Below are 19098 nucleotides of genomic sequence, written 5' to 3'. Positions count from 1 at the left end.
ACATTAACACAATGTCTGTGACAACTTTGCTTTGGCAAGCATTAACAGTGAAGTTGGGTGGTGGACTGTTTCGAAGGCTTTTGATAAATTGAACGTAAACGGGCTTTACGTTTACAATCCTGTATACTTCCAACTGGCAATCACTTAAAAACAAAGTTTGATGGAAACAGTAGCACCATCAGACTCATTATTTTATAAGGAAATCAATTGGCTCGGAGGCTTAAGACTCGTAATAACTTATGTCTGGTTAACATTTTTTTTTCGGCTGCAAACAGACGAGAGAACACCAAGCTTTAACAAGTAATGAACATTAATGTTACAGTCCTTAAACTTCTTAACAATTGCACAAAGTATTGAATTATCAGTAGGTACCTCTATACCAGAGATGCAAGACCCCAAGTGGGAACATTTACACTAGCTCATTCCAAAATACATTTTAATAACACACCTAATTAAAACATCTAGCTGATAGTTTGAATGTAAACAGTAAAGAGCCAAAGTGCATATAAAGTAAGCAAAAAATGATTAGGTCAACAAGGATCATAGGAACAATAAATACCAGGAGACCCTGGCACGTTAGTAAGTAATAAATGCTAAGACAGAAAATACTTTCACCAGTAAGAACTTGGGCAACAATGTTATAGCCCTCGTATCATGTTACATGCATACAAAGTTCAACCACCAATTAACCAATAAGGTACTACCATTCTCTGAACAGTTGGACAGAGAACTCCATGGCGATGAAATATTCCCCTAGATAAAAGTTTAGGTACACAGTTATCAAAACGTCACCGAAGACGAGACAAAATTTACAAGGTGGAAACGAAAAATAAATTACTAGAAAAATCTGCTGTAATTATTACTGGCTGTCTACAGCAGCAAACCCCACACCTCTACTTACTTGTTACCATGGATGCCCTTGACTGCACACCTTACTGAAAACCTGCCTACGACCGCATACCTCGCTGAAAAACTGCCTTTGCGGCGACTAGACTTAAATAAGACCTGCGGGCGATCAGCGTGTCAGCTCAACACCTGTTCATGCACAGCTTAAGGACAAGCTTCCAAGGGTGGGGTAGCAAGGAGAAAGGCCAGGAATGGAGGAAATGAGGGAAATGAGGAAGGAATCAGACAGTGAAGAGGGCACACGATCCGGAGACGTGCCACATGGCTCAAAATTAACAAAATGTTACACTCAACAATAACATTAGTTGAAGACAATGTTAAGAAATTTAAGAGATGAGTTTTTTAAATTACTTTATAATGACTCAAGAATCATAGATTAAGGTTTTAATTTTTTATTGGGAAGATAAGGCTACATAAATTTCATTATGATACCATAATTTAATTTTTATTTATTGTAGGCTATTTCTTATTTATTTTGAAGAAAAATTAGGTTAGATAATAAGGATTTTGTAATGAATGTTTCCTGTGTAGTTTTGACGCTGTAAATTGTAATGTTAGAAGACAATATAGAATTGTTTGACAATCAATACACATCTGCTTGTGCACTAGACAACAGTATTCAAGGACTTGTCACTTAACAACACTACACACTACATAAATTTTCAGGTTTTTTCTTGACACTTCTGGTAGTTGTAACTACACTTATGTTACAAACTGAAAATAATCCCATCCGACTGTCCAAGGCTTTTGTACGTAACGACACATGTAACAAGAACAGTATGTTGTTATTTATAACAGAAAGCAAATAACTTTTAGGACACCTTTTAGAAACCTTGCTTAATAAAGCATTTAAGTGCTGACCATTATTATTAATATAATTTGTTTTTTGTTCTGTACTGTACAACTGAAGTGTAGTTCATATTATTTTCATTAGAATCAGCCCATTTTACACATGGTGTTGTGTACTGTTATAGTAGTTTGTGTATGTAAATAGTGTTAGTAGGTTGGCGGGCCTGTTATGATGTGCTGTGCAGTTGTTACGGATGTGAACTGGCAGGAACTAGAGTAATGGAGATTAAGTGAATGATGTGTGATTTGCTAGTAATGGGTACAGGAGAAGGCAAAATATAACATTGGCGACAAGGGAAACGAATATGCGCAATTCCGTAGGGCGACTAGTAGAGGAATTGGAAGTGTAGTTGGATTGAGGTTATGGACTGTTGAAAACATCTAATGGCTTTGTTCAGTTCGTTTGGCGAGTTTGTGCCGGGACGAGATATGTGGAAGATGTATGCTGAGATTCTACAGTATTATTTTGTAGTGAACAGAGTTAAGGACAGAGAGGAACAAAAGGTATTTTTTTCACAGTATCTGGCACTGATCTATATATATATATATATATATATATATATATATATATATATATATATATATATATATATATATAACCTGGTAACTTTACTGGTATCACCGAAAGCGACCAGTGAAGTCACAATTTCGGAGGTTTTAGGGCTGTTGACCAATCATTTTGAGTCCATGCCAAGTGAAATAGTGGAAACATAAAATTAATAAACGGGATCAGTTGAAAAGTGAATCTATTGCAGAGTATGTGGCAGATCTGTGGTGGCTCTTTCCCCATTGCAGTTTCACAGATCTTGATAGAATGCTACGGGATCACATAGTCTGTGGGGTAAGGGATAGAGCAGTTCAGCATACCATGCTGTCTAAGGTCAAATTGACGTATAAAGAGGCAGTGGACTTAGCTACAGCAGCGGAAACATCAAGTCGGAATGTGCACGATTTGCATGGAACAATGAATGACTTAGTGGGAGCAGTGTCAGTGTTAAGGACACACAAGAATGCACCAGACCATAGGCACACATCCGAAAACCAAAATGCCCTCAACAACAGGAATGCACTGGACAGCAGACCCATCAGGTTGGTGACGTGAAGTAAGCCAGCAACAGAATAGTCACAGTCCTGCTGGCGATGTAATGGCTGACATAATCCACAGGGTTGCAGACATCAAGGTACGGTTGACATTTCTTTTCCGATTGTGGTCATTTAGAGTGGGCATGCATAACAAAAAAGAATTAACACTCCAGCAGGGGTGTACCCAAGGCAACAAAAGATGGGAAGGGAAGTGCTAACTACAACATGGAGGATTATGATTATTTAGAGAATGAGGCAGCAACATACAGCTTGTACAATATGGGTACGTACAGTATCATCAAACTATTGACCACCAATCCACATGGAAGTATGGTTAGATGACAGACAACTGAACATGGAAGTGGACACATTTGCATGTGTTACTATAATTAGCAATGATACATTCAAGCTTTTGGGGCCAGAGAAATCCATGCTGCAAGATGTAAACTTGGTGCTCCTCACATGGTCCTAACACAAACTGAAAGGGCTGGGATTATTAGAGGTAAATGTAAGAACTAAACCGGAATTGGCTAGGTTAAGGTTCTAAGTGGCTGATGGGAAGGGCCCAAGCCTGTTGGGCTGTAGTTGAATGGAGCCCTTAGCGATAACCATTGAAAGAGTATATAGTGTTCAGCTGGGAAAGGCAGAAAAAGTGATCAGCGAACACTCAAGGGTATTTGGTGATGCGGAACTGGGTCACTATACGAGGCCACTGTTGAACATAGAGGTACCATCAGACGCCAAACCGGTGTTTCGCAAAATTCTCCTTGTAGGTTTTGCTTTGGCAGAGAGTTTCAGGAGAGAAATTGCTGGATTAGTTGAACTTGGAGTTTATGAACCAGTGGTTTATTCGGTAGTGGGCAACACCCTTAGTACCAGTTCGCAAGGCTGATGGATCAGTACGAATTTGTGGGGAATATAAATGTACTGTCAATGTGGTGTGTAAGAAAAATATCTTTCCACTACCCACTATAACTGAGGCATTTTACAAGTTAGCAGGGGGAAAAATGTTTACCAAGTTGGACTTAGCAGAAGCATACTTACAGGTGGCTGTGAATGAGACTACAGCAGAAGTCTTAACAGTTAAGACCATGAACGGGTTATTTAAGGGAAAATGATTACATTTTGGCATTCGTAATGCACAAGCTATTTTTCAACATTTAATGTCAACCTTGCTGTCAGGAATTCCTGGGGTTGTGGTCTTGCTGAATGATATAATAGTTACAGGACCAAATGAAGAACAGCACTGGCTACAGGTAAAACAGGTGTTACTACAAACTGAGGAAGCAGGGCGGTATCTTAAGTGATGCAAGTGTGTTTTTGCGGCTACATCAGTGACATTTATAGTGTACAGGGACAATTGCACTTGTATACACCCGACTGATGATGAAGTGAAGGCAATCAACAAGGCCCCAGCACCTACCACTTAGAAAGAACTACAGACATTCTTGGGCTTGTTGAACTTCTATGAGAGATTCCTACCTGGCAAAACAAACGTATTTTAACCCTTACATCGATTGCTGGACCACGGAAAAGTGTGGGAATGGACAGAAGGACATGATAAGGCTTTCAGGGCATCTAAAGAACTTCTTCAGTCAGACATGGTGCTCATGCATTATGATGCAAGGAAGACTATCATATTAACTTATGATGCATCAGAACATGGGCTGGTTGCTGTACTGGCCCATTTCACAGAAGATGGATGTAAGCACCCATTGCTTTTGAGTCAAGGACCCTACAGAAAGCTGAACAGAATTATTCCCAGATAGATAAGGAGGCCTTGGCTATTATATTTGGGGTTACAAAGTTCAGGCAGTATGTGTCAGCATGGCCATTCACCATTGTGACAGATCACAAGCCACTTCTTCGTCTGTTAGACCCCAATAAGGAGATTCCTGACATATTATCGCCGAGATTGTTACGTTGGAGCCTATGGTTGTCCATGTATGATTACCATATTGTCCATAGACCAGGTATACGTATAGGACATGCTGATGCCTTGAGTTGACTTCCTATAGCTACTTCGGCTATTAACATCCCAGCAGTAGGAGGTACCCTAATTCTGGAAGCCCTTCCAGATACTCCTATAAAGGCTACTAGATTGGCCATATTGACATATGAAGATCCATTTCTCAGCAACGTGAAGAAAAATACACTATCTGGTTGTCTGGCAGGCAAGATTACTGATGAGCTTCGCCCTTACTGGAGTCGTCAAAATGAGCTATCACTTTACAAAAGTGTCCTGCTGTGGGGAAGCTGGGTAGTTATACCTACAGTGGTATGGGGAAGCCTTCTGAAAATGCTGCATGCAGGCCACGATGGGATTGTACAGTCAAAATCAGTGGCATTAAGCTACATGTGGTGGCCTAGAATAGATCATGACATTGAACAGTTTGTGGGGCAATGTTGTGAATGTAAGAGCTTAAGAGCAAATCCACCAAAGTTAAAGGATGTTACTTGGCCTCCTGAAGAAAAGCCTTGGCCTAGGGTGCACGTAGATGTCTTCGAACCCTTTTAAGGAAAGGTGTTTTTGATACTTGTAGATGCATACTCAAAATGGCCTGATGTGAAGTTAGTACCATCAGTGTCATCAGCTGCAGTTATTACAGAGTTAAGAGGAATATTTAATGTTCATGGCATTCCAGTGTGTATAGTGTCAGACATTGGTACAGCTTTTGTAATGCTAGAAATGAGGTTGCTTGCAAAATAAAATGGCATCAGACTTGTTCAATCAACACCATTCCACCCATCAAGTAACGAGCAAGTTGAGTGCATGGTGCAGACAGTTAAAGGGAAGTTGAAGAACCTGTGTAACGGAAATGGGCAGACAAGGCTAGCCAGGACACTTTTTGCACTTCACTCAACAGCAAGTGATGAAACACAAACCACTCCAGCTGAAAGGTTAATGGGAAGGTCACTGCGAACAGTGTTGGATCAGATTCGTCCTCAGACAGGTGAAAAGGGGGCCCAGCCCTTACAAGAGGCTTCCAGAGGGCCAGATCTAAGACAGTTCCACGTCAACGATCCAGTGCTATTCCTTAGCTATATTGGGAATGGAATGTGGCTGTCTGGTGTTGTGAAGGCAGCTTGTAGGAGACTTATGTATGAAGTAACAAATGATAAGGGAAAAGCATACATGCAGCATGTGGACCAACTTTTGCACGGAAAAGGGGTAACCATTCCACAACAAGAACAAAAGTTTACCAGTAGGCAGTAAATCCTCAGGCATTCCAGTGTGACTGGGCGGGCTTTGATACAGAGTCCAGAAGGTTTAGGAGGAGGATTGCCAGTGCAGACGGAGGATCAACAAACAGACCGACATTCAACGGGGGTCAATGATGAGCTTCGTGGGATGTACAAGCAAGAGAACCAGAATGAACAGCAGCCACCAGTGTTGGATAAGGAAGAGACAGGGTCAAGTTGTGAGTCCAGGATCAAGTCCATTCCGAGGATTTGCACAACCGGATCCAGCAGGGGAGGTCCAGTGTAGTACGAGAACATTTCACAGACGTGTGATACAACGGCCAGCTAGATTCAAGGACTATGTTGTCAAATAACTTAAAGAGGGAGGAGGTATTATGTACTGTTGTAGTAGTTCATGTGTGTAAATAGTGTTAGTAGGTTGGCAGGCCTGTTGTGATGAGCTGTGCAGTTTTTGTTATGGACTTGAACTGACGGGAACCAGAGTAATGGAGATTAAGTGAATGATGTGCAATTTGCTATTAATAAATACAGAAGAAGGCTAAATATGACACATAATATTGACATTATTAAATTACTGGATTTAGTTGTAAACATTGTACTTGATGTTTAGAACGGGGAACTGTAGTTTTACATATTTAAATAATGTAAATAATTGGTAAAGGCCTTATCACAGGATGAAAGTTTTCTTGCAAGGTCTTCCATGGCAGAGCACTGGCTGTTTTCATGGAAGATTTTGTAATCTGCCGTGTTCAAATTTCTGTGGAAGGTTTCGAACAATATGGAAATTTTATCCAATCAGAATGAATTTGTAGTGTGCCCCTAGTGTTAAAACTGTAATTTATTTTTGAGGGATATATTTTTTTGATTGTTTTGAAAAACGGCGAACATGTGTCTATTCATAGTGAAGTAGTTAAAGCATTAATATGCAAAAACTTCAGCCAATCAGATGCAATCAGATGATGGCTCTCGTCATGTTGTTGAAACTTGCAAATGCTTGCTCAATTTCAATTTTTTTTGGATATAAATTAGGGTACTCAAAGTGAATTTTAAATAATCAACTAGCTGGAATGTTTTTATGGCATATAATGAAATAATGAGACTAGGCCTTTATTTATATTAAAATTTACTTGATGTTTTGTAGGTAGGCTTATAGTACACAGAAGATAAAAACATAGTTTATATATTTTTATATGTCATGGCTTAAAAACCAATAATGTAGTTTATTGCATTTAAATTAAATTGCAATGTGTATGTCATTCCAATCCATAAAATTTGTGTGTTCTTGAGAATTGATAATTTTTCGTTTATCTTGTAACTAAATTTTACATAAAAAGTGCAAAAATTTTTGATGATTGAAATTTAAAAACATATTTGTAAATTGTGTTTTGTGATTTTAGAAGTACTAGTAGGTATTACAGTAAGTCCTCTATTTACGTCGTACCGATTTACGTCGTTTCGGATTAACGTCGCTAATGTTTGAGTACTCATGTTTCAATTTAAGTTGTCGCCGATTCACAATAACGTCGTTTACAATGATCGTAAATCTTTATTTTAACCAAAACACCGTATATAATTCGTTTATAATTCTTTGTTTCCTTCGGTAGTTAATTTATGCTATGTAGCGTAAGCTACACGTTCACCGCCTTATCTTATCATACATCATGAGGGACGCTTCCTGCTCTTACGTACAGTATGTACTATATATCTGTTTTTATATTTCAATCAATAAAGGTAATAAAGCAGCTGGTTAAATAACCATTCTATAAAGCTGAGAAGTACTAGTTGGACTTGTTTCCCACGCTGTCGGTTGTCATTTGCTGATAAAATTGCCCGTTGTCACGTCTGTATGCCAGCGCTTCCGGCCGACCTTGGGCCGTGGCCGGCCGGTGGCATGAAACATGGCTCATTTTGCGTCGTTTCTATTTACGTCGCGGTTTTCAGGAATGTAACCCCGACGTAAACCGAGGACTTACTGTACGTCATTTCTGCATAATAAAAAAAAGTTTTTTATACAAAGTATTCCAAACAGGTTTTCATGGCTTTCATTGCATCAGAACTAGTGGCAGGCTATATATGCATATTTATTTGTAATAAAGTATACTTATTCTGGGATTGAAATGCACTTCACGGGACTCTATATATACATCCATTTTGGACCATGTACAATTATTAAATTTGGAAATAAAGCTTATCCATTTTCTGCCTTGGTTCATTCGTGTGTTCCTGCCATGGAGGTAGACAGTCTTTAAAACTTGAAAACAACACACACCATTAAAACCAGGGACCGGAAAGTTACTTTTAAAAAGTAACTCAGTTACAGTTACAAATACTCCATTGGAAATGTAACCCTGTTACAACTACAAGTTACACTACTGAAAATAAACCAGTTACAGTTCTTAGAAAAGTAACTGTAAGTTACTTTAACATTTACTTTGTGAAAAACTAAAAATGTGATACGTAATATTGTTATAATTAAAAGCTAATAAAACATATTGTGTTTAGTAAAGATATATGTTTATTTAAACTGAAATTTTTTAAATAGGTCTTAAATTACATTGAGTAATTAGTTTACACTACAAAATTGTTCGCAGAACCACATAAGCACTTCACAATAAGGTTATTTTTATCATTCGACCGAACTTCGAAAAAAATTAGAATATGAAGGCCACGGCAACGAAAATTCTGGACTGCTTTCTCGCTTCATTAGTTTCTGTCATTGCTTTCGCGCATGTGCACAGGTAGGTTAATTAATTAAACAGCACAGCAGTAAACCTGCATGTCGCAAATATTAAATAAATGACAATCAAAATACGAGCACAGGCTAGCCAACAGCAGTTTTACAAGTACAAGCAATACCATCGCAAATAATATGCTTGTCGGGATTTTCGTTCTGGGTTTGAAAAAATTAACAAATTGTTGTTCGTTCAATAAGAAATACATTTAAAAAATGTAACGCAAGAAGTAACAACAATTATCGTTACTTTAAGGCAGAAAAATGTAATTCAGTTACAGTTACTGAAAACTTAATATATTGCGTTACCACGATCGTTGCCATAAAAAGTAACTGTTACAAATAACGTCGTTACTAGTAGCGCGTTACTTCCAGTCCCTGATTAAAACCCACACCTGTATTATTAAATAAACAGTGCAATAGACAGAAAATTATAGTTGCTTTGGTCCCAGAAGCTGCTACTTTAGAAATTAACTTATTTATTTCTTCCCCAATACTTCCATTAAAAGTTTTTTTTTATGTACTATAGTGATTATAAAAATCATTGTTCAAATTCATAACAAACTTTTTAAATGAACAAACACCATACAAAATTTATTTTTACATATAAAACACAAAATCGGAAGTAGAAATTGAGCTTAGCTAGTAGAAACTGTAGGCAAAATAAAATGTCTTAAAAATGATCCGAGTGTTTATAAATACCTAAATATGTGAATTTGTACTTTTTTCGTAAATATTTTATGTTTTTGTGTAAACAAAAGTACCTACTTATTGCCACAATAAATGAAGTTCAGTTGTTTATTGTAGATGCTTATGGGTTGAAAGGGAAACACCCTAGGTTGAATCCAGTAACTGCACTGGTATACTGGTACTCTTCATAAAATTAAAATACAATAAAAATGGAATATAGAGACAATAAGTGCTGAACACACTAGCTTTATGAATGTCACCAATGGCTGTCATCATCTATATACACACACCACACCTTTATTACATGACCATTACAGTTGTTTAGTAATTACGTTATACATACAATAATATTAGATTGACTGAAATTAATTTGTTGTTACAAAGTCTCATCATAACCAATAAAAATGTATGTTCCTCGTTCGGATTACCATATACAATTCTCATTATATAAAACAAAACCATTTATATGTTTATGGGTACTTCTAGTTGTCCAGTAACGGAGCGAGGCGGTGCAGTGGTAAGACATTGGACTTGTATTCTCACGGACGGATTCGAATCTCGATCTGGCCGTCCTGAAATCACGCAACGCAAAATCTGGGGTGGTTCCTTAATGTAGGCCATGGCAGATTCCTTCACAAGTTTCCTTGAACTGTAGTGGGGAGAGTAACCTGCTCTGAGTGATCTCGCTGTCAACAAGATGTTAAACCAAATAATAAATAAGCATAGTAGGGACTCGATTAACCGAGTTAATGTGGACCACGGCTATTTGGGATGATAAAAATCTCGGATAACACATATAGAATAAGAAAAACATCTTGATTTTCAGTTGGCACAGTGGTATTATTTTTTGGAATGATATCTTTCCAGCTTTTCTTCAGTGTAGATACTTTCACATCACTCCGTGATTTGCTCAACCAGTAAATGACATATTTGAGGTTAATTTTTGTTTTAGGCTTCCAACAACGGTTGGATATTTTTTATGTCCTCAAGCAGATGTTTGAACAGTCTTTGCTGGTAATAGTGCTTTAGGTCAGCTCAGATAATGCGGAACCTCTGTTTATCCAGCTCGGTTAATCGAGACGCTACTTTAAGTAAAGAGTTATCCTTTGAGATGTGGCTATCAAATAATGAGACTGATTTCATACTGTGATTTAGTACCATTCTAACTCTTAATTGCTATCTCATTCAAGGTACTTCCTCTTCTGGCGATATAATTTTTTTTTTTGTTTGGAAGCAATGGTGCAGGCCATTGTGTGTTACATACTTCAGCAACACTTTCCTTCTTTATCTCATACACTATCTGAAATTGAATACCATTTAATACAGATTTAACTATGCAGAAAGGTGAATGTGATGTGACACTGTGGGGTGGCGTGTTGTTCCGGGGTAGAATCCAAGGGTTATTCCTCTGTGGTTTGAGTCACTTCTAATTCATTCTTTCAAGCTCTGCCTAAACCCAAAAGTGATTAATTCTTCTTGACTTGAAATAAGTCCATGTCTGTGAAAATGTTAATGTATCCAATATTTTGGCATGCATTGTTGCAAACATTATCAAGGGCATTTAAAATCTGAAGGCCTCGTGTTGTAGCACAGATTTCTTAATGTCCATTCACAGCATAGGTCCAGGCAAGATGAGTCTGCTTATTTTTGTGCACCAGCTTTGACTGTGGCTAAGATCAGCTTGCAGTCAGGTAAAAAAATTCTAAGCAAAATAAAAGTTTGCGGGTTTATCAAATTTTCCTCAGTTCAGGACTATGCAAGTTAGCTTAAATATTTGATGGATGGCCATTTATGGATGTGGCAGAACAGGGAATTCCAGATGTTACTCAATCTGTTCTGTTTTCCTGGTTGAGATTTTTTTTCCCTTCATTTCTGACTTCCATGATACAACTGTAGATGCAGAATTCCCACTGTGTTATATTGTAGGCCATAATTTATTAATGTGATTGTTAGGTTCAGTTTCAGGTGGCCAAAATATTTTTCTATATTAATGTTCATTGCATTGCTTACATAAAAGATATAAGTAATGTGCTGTCATGGTAATAATTAATTTAACAGATCTATTATACCATTTAAACATATTCTTTTATTTTAAACATTGTTAGTTACGTGGATGTTTATATGATTAATATTGGTTGTTTTAATTTTTTGATATTATTTTTTGGTTCCGTCATTTCTATGTCAGGTGCGGTTGCAACAAGAATGCAAACACGCCCTGTCTCCCCCTTCTCCAGACACACGTAGGAAACCAAACAAAATTCTCGGCAGAGGTTGGCTTGAGTACAGTACTGCCGATGGCAGACCATATTTCTGGAACTTGTTTAGTCGTGCTAAAAGTTGGAAGCCTCCTCGTGGACTTCACAGGCAGCCAGTAAGTATGTATACAGTGCACACTTCGGTTGAAGGCCATGTTTGGCGATATATATGTTTAACGTGATGCATGCTCGTTTAACATAGCTGATAAGTGTGCTCTGGTTGTTTTATTCCTTTTTTCTGAATGACTATAAATGTTTTTTTCTGAAAATAAAAAATAAACAGAACTAACACCTCTCCAACAATTGGAATTTTCCTTTATACGCCACTTACTACTTGACCTTGCTTGACAATAGTTATTGTGGTGGGTGCATGCACAATTTTAATGGTTTCACATGTGCGAGGTGCGTGCCAAAAGTAATATTAGTGATTTTCAAAAATATGCATTAATTGAAAAAAAAGTTATAATTCGATGTTATCTCCTTCAAAATATGATCCTTGAGAAGATATACAGTGGTTTCAGTGATTTTACACTCTTCATAGCAATGGGCAAAGTCATTTTCTGTAAGTCCTCACAGAGCTCTCGTTACAGCTTATGTTTTCAATTGTCCCGAAATGAGTCCCCTTGAGATACAATTTCTGCTTGGGGAAAAAAAAAATTGCAGGGAGCCAGATCTGGTTTTTAAGGTGGCTGGGGAAGTGTTGGTATGTTTTTCTGAACCAAAAATTGGCATGTGGATAGGGCAGTGTGGCAGGGTGCATTGTGATGAAGTGCACATGAGCAAATCACATGTGAAAACGATGTTGATTTTGTTTTTTGATGCGAAAGGAGTGGTTCGCAGGCACCACGGTCAACAATCAAAAACATTCCACAAGCTGTGACGAGCGCTATCCGCGGACTTACAGAAAATGACATCTCCCATTGCTATGAAAAGTGGAAAAATGGCTGGAACTGCTGTATAGCTTTTCAAGAATCATACTTTGAAGGAGATAACATTAAATTGTAATTTTTTTTCAGTAAATATGCATTTTTGAGGATCACTTTCATTATTTTTGGAATGGACCTTGTATAAATATATTTTTGTACACAATTTTTATGTTTATTTTCTTCCAGAAATAAACCCCTTTGGTGCCTTCAAACTTAATTTAGTTGCAGTGCATAGCAATGATTGATTGTTGATGGATGATTGTTGGCTATGGGTACAACATAAATTTAAATTATCCTCATAATCTCTTATTTATGCATTGCATGATCAGTAAGAATACATATGTGATTATAATTCAATTTTCTTTACTGTGTTGCCTAAGGTTGTCAATTGGGTGTATCAGGTTCTTATGCTCCTCAAACACAGTGTGTGCCTCACCGGCACACATGCTGCCCAATATTTTCTAGTTGTACACACGGAAATCGCCGACATCATAAATCCGTAGGCTTGTTGAAAACTGTACCCGTCCAGCACATATTCATAACCATGTAACCGTTCTTCCTCCTCAATTGGAAGAGGGGTTGCGTCCCCGACTCACTCTGGGCGCGAAGGGAAAAAATAAATATTAAAACCAGGCATAAAAAGCTAAACAATATAAATTCCCCACACCACTGCCCAGGGGTCAGGCCAAAAATTTCAAAGGATATAATAGTAGAGTAACCATTAAACAAACAAGAGGCAAGACTTTGGACGTATGTTATTAAAAAATAGAAATTTGCAAAAATAATTTTTACTATACATAACCATACAAGCTTAGTTACAAAAGCTGACGTTAATAATGGCAGCATCTTATCCCCATTTGCGATACTAACAATAACCTTTAAAAAATCGTAAAAATATAAATACTGATAACAACAAGTATAAAAATATATAAGGGCGTGAGGCGTGGCCACTATAAAATATCAAAATTTACCGACTGCCCTAATACCAAAAATCAAACAAGACAATCAATACAAATATATAAAAAATCTACAAAAATAATACTGAAGTACAAACAATTTATTTAAATAAAGTTCTTAAACTCTCAATCAACGGTTTAGTCTTTCTTCAGATGTTCGTTGCTAAAGACTTGCCAAAAAAACAAAGTTAATATCCTAGGCGTGCGCTGGCTTCCTGACCTTCCTCACCAACTCCAGAGTCTAATGCCACGCCGGGCCATAGGTACGAATTCACAAAGGCGTGAACGATGATCAAAAAAAAATTATCTTATTTTTTTTTAAGGGAAATGTAGCAAAAACTCTTCACGTAACATAACTATGTTACCACAGAAGTATTTATCATATACTTCAAACAAAGTCTTACTTCTTTATTAACTTGCCAATGATTTTATAAAAACGTAGAATGGCCGCACCAACCAACATCAGGCTGCGCATGTAGTCCAATACCGATCGCATACATTTAATAATACTGCACAAGCTGATATATTAGCTAAATGCAACTTTAAGTATGTAAATTCCGAAGAGAAAGTCTCAAAAACAAATTGCAAAATGTTCGTTTCTTCCAAACTTATACATTTATTACAACTACAGGCAAACGGGCGACCTTATTAAAAAATCCCACACTGGAACAACGTGTGAAACAAATGGGCCTCTTCACCAAACAGGCTAATAAAAGTTCCGTCCAAATAAAATTTAGTATGGGAAAATACACAGTTCACTAGGTTTGCCAAAAACCAGTGCAGCACCACGAGGGTAAAAATCAAAATCGCGGCCTCTCTTTACCTTGATTTCTTCTGTACTACAGGACAATCCATTTGCCCTGTCACCCATCGTGGAGCCTCCATCCCAATACTCTTCGTCGCCCGTTGCCGTCCGGCATACCAGTCCGCGCCGTCACATGGCTCTGTCCTCGACGGTCGCTCGGCACAAAACTCTCTCGCCGGCCCAGCTGATTTTTTCTTCCCGGCAAGCCGAATGTCTGACGTCATCAGCCAACCGCCGGGCGCTCACCAAGTGGTATTTACGTGAAACACAATCGATATTCTTAAACTCATAATCGATAGCTACCAAACGGCGTATAACTAATTAACAGAAACAAATATAATTAAAAAAATTTACAGATAAATTAACATTAATTAAAAAAGGCGTAAAAATACGTGAAATAAAAAACCATATAAAACTAGAGACCAGCAACAAAAATAAATTACAAGTAAAAATGTGGCCCTGCCGGCCACAACCATGCTGCATACTCACTTTTGCGAAACGCCCTCTCTGCACTGACCCCACACGATTCTGTCCACAGCGCAACTCGCACTCCTCACCAGCTGACCGTTTCTGACGTCTCCCCTCCAGTTCCCTTCTTAGCTTGTCATTCCGCGCAACTCGCGTCTTCTATGCACACATAATAATTACCGAATAATTTGCATAGCGGTAAATTTACTATCTTTCCAAATTATAAGAATTTATAAGTATATTAATGTACATTTTCATAATGAAGTATCTTACCAAACTTTAGAACCTCTATTTTGAAGCTAACTTAACAACTTATTAACACTTAAGGCTTACCAAATGGCTTAAAACTTTAACTTAAAGTATAATCCCGTCTTTAAAATGATCAATTAAATGTTGCCAGTAAAGTAAAACAAAATTACTAAATTAATGTTTTGTCAGTCTGTAAATTATTAAAGTCCAGTGCGTGCTGTTAACTAAGGGTTACAAACTACTTTTGTTTGAGTTGATAAAATTTGTTCAGTTTAACTAATTGCAGAAGATTTATTGCACTTGGGTTTGTTCATGCCAGAAAAATAGTATAAATATTCAGGAGTGATGAAATGTATGCATGTTTCAGACCTTGTATACCAGTCACACTTTGCTCGGGCATGATTTTCCCCAGCACCTCCTCCATGTTTGACTTTACCAATCTTGGCTAGCCATTTTTTCTATAATGAAAAATTTTTTTTACTAGGTATAATACATAAAAACGAACTAAATAGAATCAAGATTATTACTGTGGTTGGTGTGTGTAAAGTTATTTGTAATTGCTGTACGTGTGCCATGTGCTGACTACAAAGTGATAATGTGTACGGTATGGGAATATTCTATCTGTCTTGCTCTTCTGTCTATGTCCTTGATGTGGTAGATATTAAAAATTGACATATCAAATTTAATATAAGCCACAATGTTTACATAATAAAATTCAACTGCAAGTTAGTATACTCATCTGTGCTCCCAGGGTATTACAGTATTTGAGAGCAATAAGGGAATACACTAAAAATATGAAACAATGTCTGTATTTTTTCTGTCTTAAATACTACAAAATACAATAGGAGATTTTTCTGTGATTGTAGTAGTAGTGGTGGTACTTTTTTTTTCCGAAGCACAGTGCAAAAGGTTGTAAATGATTGGTTAACATTTACATGTCCACCATTTTGTTCTCTGCCATCACCACCATGAGGATTCCCTGTTGTTCTAGGTACCAAAGAGACACACAAAGTGATAGTATCTATGAACTAGGGAAGGTTACAACCATGATAGATCGCACTTAGGTTAAGTGCGATTAAGACATTTTGAGTGTCATGTATTGTACTTGTCACCTACCTAACCCAATTTTATGTTAGCCCTATAACTTATATGTGTAAATACCAAAGGTATTAATACTTCTTCCCGCTGTTATATGTACCAACGAAAGTTGTGTTCCAATGCATAACTCACTGTGGCAATCACCCAACTCAGAAACGTGCTCCCCAGAGCAATCTGGGGAATAAACAGTTGAAAGAGTTCACAGTGATATTTGGTTCTCATTCACTCTCCTCATGTTAGCGACCTTGGGGTCCATGTCCATGTCCGTGTCCTACTGTTAACGACCTTCGAGACTGTGGATAACACTTTCCCTAGTCTACACCCCTCTCTTGGCAATTCCGACTGAATGTAGAGGAACCCCTTACGTGACGGACGCTCAGGGACACAACATCTTTGTAAGCTTTGAAAATGCAGGGTTTCTACTGAATTTCAACTGAAATTACTGAACTATATAGAAAAAATGTTCCTGACTCATTTAAACTGTGCCAGAATATCAACAATAACAATATCTAATCCAAAGAAACACTTTTACAAAATTATATAAAAAACTCTACAAAAGTAGGTATTTGGATTTATAAATTTCTAAGACATCTTCTTCTCCATAGTCACATAAATACATTCATCTGTAACTTTTATCAGTAGAGTAGTAAAGAAGCATTTTCGTACAATAGATAAGTATACTTGTGCATAATTAGCTGTCAAAGTGACATGTTTAACATTTTTGTGATGTATCAATAAGGAGAATTATTAAATTACAGAACTGAATATTTTAAATTTTAAAGGCATTGCTACAGACTATTGCATGATATAGTTGGAATCCCGTTAAAAAAAAATCTGTTTTATTTTACCTAGCCTTCAAAAATGTCAAAATTGTGAGAAATTTGACAGCTAAGTAAACATCAAAATTTTTGGGTGACAATAACATACTTAATTGAAAAGGTTTGCTAAATTTTTTCTCATGTACAACATACTCTGCTGGAAACAGGTGACACACAGGGTGGAGATGATTAAAGTTAGCTATATGCACAGCAGTCTGGTGCACAGCACAGTGGATGGTTGGTTATGGTATGTTTACGCATTAGGGCGGCATTGATGGTTAAGTAAGTCCAGTGCTGTGATTACAGATTTGACAAACAGCAATAGCGTGGCAGACTACATTTACAGAGATGGCTCACATATAAATGATTTTGGGGATGCGAAAGGAATTGCAGCAGAAGTGTGTCTACCAAGGGTGCTTTTACAACTGAAGTGTAAGGAATATGGCATATCCACTGACTGGCTGAAACTGGGAGTTTAATACCTCGAAGATTGATGTACTTGGCGCTCATCATCTGATTACCACGGAGCGTGATGAATTCGAACATCAGCATGGAGCTGCGATTTCTGCGTCCTCTCAGCCACTGGAGAGATGCCTGGTTTTGTGCATGCAGAATTCATATTTGCATGCTACTGTTCATGCTTGTAACTTTGCAGGATTGCATTTCCAGGCATATGTTCCTTAAAAAAAATTGCTAGTTTCTGCATTCAATAACACCCATTAAATTTATGTCGAGCAATTCCCAAACATTCTGTTTATATACTTTTTTTATTCCTGACTTTTACAAACCCATTTACAAATTCCTATCTTTTTGGACTGCAAATGCCCTTGGGACCCTGTAATGTTGTTGACCTTGCCAGTAAAGCTATCTTAACCATTGATGTCGTGTTGCAGGACTACTCTCCAGGCAGCAGTATTGAGAATCTCAGGTCGCAAAGTACAAGTCCCGTCGCTGAAAGTGCAGGGGTATCCAGTTACATACCTCTGCCGGAGGGCTGGAACATTGGTTATGATGAGGATGGACAGCCCTATTACACTAATGAAACATCTAATGTCAAGGTAAGAAATCATTTTGCTGCTGTTTGTAGCAATTTACTAAGTTATTAAATAGTTAATGTAACATATGCGTTCTACCCTTCCTTTGCTGCAAGTACTCTCAAAAGATAAGCAATAGCTTCACGTGGTGAGGCGACTCTATTTCTGAAGGATCCGTGTTCATATTCCTGTCTGTCCTTTCTGATTTTGGTTTACAACGTTTCTCAAAATCACTCCTGACGAATGTTGGAATGGCCATGGTCTATTCCTCCACCAGTATCCCTGATTTCTGTTTTGATTTTTCTGTTTTTAATATCCTAGCTGTCAGTGAAACATTAAGTTCAGACAAAAGAAGCTGTTAATCCATTGATGCTGCCTGCTGGTAGCTTTTTGTTTTAATATCTCAGTAAAGAATAACAGTTGACTAAAGTACAAGGTGAACTGGAGAAATGAATTTTGAGTTACAGGCCATTGTGCTAAGAAATAATATTTGTTTTCGTGTTAGCAAAGTTTTAATTTGAATAGTGCAAAATAATATGAGTTGTTTTCAAATAAATAGTTTGAATGAAAATTTGGTAAACATGAATGGACAAATAGAACACATTTTTTATTTACTATTCACTTTTTAGAACTCCATGTTTGGCTGGTTAGACAAAATTAGTATAGTATGTTTGTTATATAAATATGTGTGTGTGTGTGTGTGTATATATATATATATATATGCTAAGAAATGTTTTGCTTTACAACAGGTCAAAGGTTATTTACATCTTTTGTTAGGATATTACACAGTCAAATAAGCAAACAATGAAAACAAATACTTGAACAGAAAATTGCTATTGTGTAAAAGTTGTAATGAAAAGACTAGTTCCAGAAAGTCATTTGCAGGTAACTGCCATAGAATATGTGGGAGTAGTCTTATTTATGATTCCGTAACAATATTGATGATGTCTCCAAGATGGCGTTGCTTACATCATTACTACCTTTACATTCTTCAACGGGAGAAGCGTGGGAATATGGGGGTTTTGG

The 19098-nt window shown here is 37.3% G+C and overlaps 1 protein-coding gene across 11 annotated transcripts in view; it reads left to right on the top strand.

Moving 5' to 3' along the window:
* The window catches only part of LOC134529162 (rho GTPase-activating protein 12-like), a 136945-nt gene that overhangs the window by 10260 nt on the left and 107587 nt on the right, over positions 1–19098 (top strand). For 6 of the 11 annotated variants that reach the window (XM_063362969.1, XM_063362963.1, XM_063362964.1 and 3 more), the window contains exons 3-4: positions 11649–11834; positions 17932–18096. In XM_063362969.1, coding sequence (XP_063219039.1) covers positions 11649–11834; positions 17932–18096 — 351 coding nt within the window. The remainder of the gene's footprint in view (positions 1–11648; positions 11835–17931; positions 18097–19098) is intronic. The other 5 variants (XM_063362972.1, XM_063362974.1, XM_063362970.1 and 2 more) reach the window with 1 other exon arrangement.

This window comes from Bacillus rossius, chromosome 2, assembly GCF_032445375.1.
Source record: "Bacillus rossius redtenbacheri isolate Brsri chromosome 2, Brsri_v3, whole genome shotgun sequence".
In the NCBI taxonomy this organism is placed as follows: Eukaryota; Metazoa; Arthropoda; class Insecta; order Phasmatodea; family Bacillidae; genus Bacillus; species Bacillus rossius.
The sequence above is the reverse complement of the archived record's forward strand: the minus strand, read 5'-3'. Positions and strand labels throughout refer to the sequence as shown.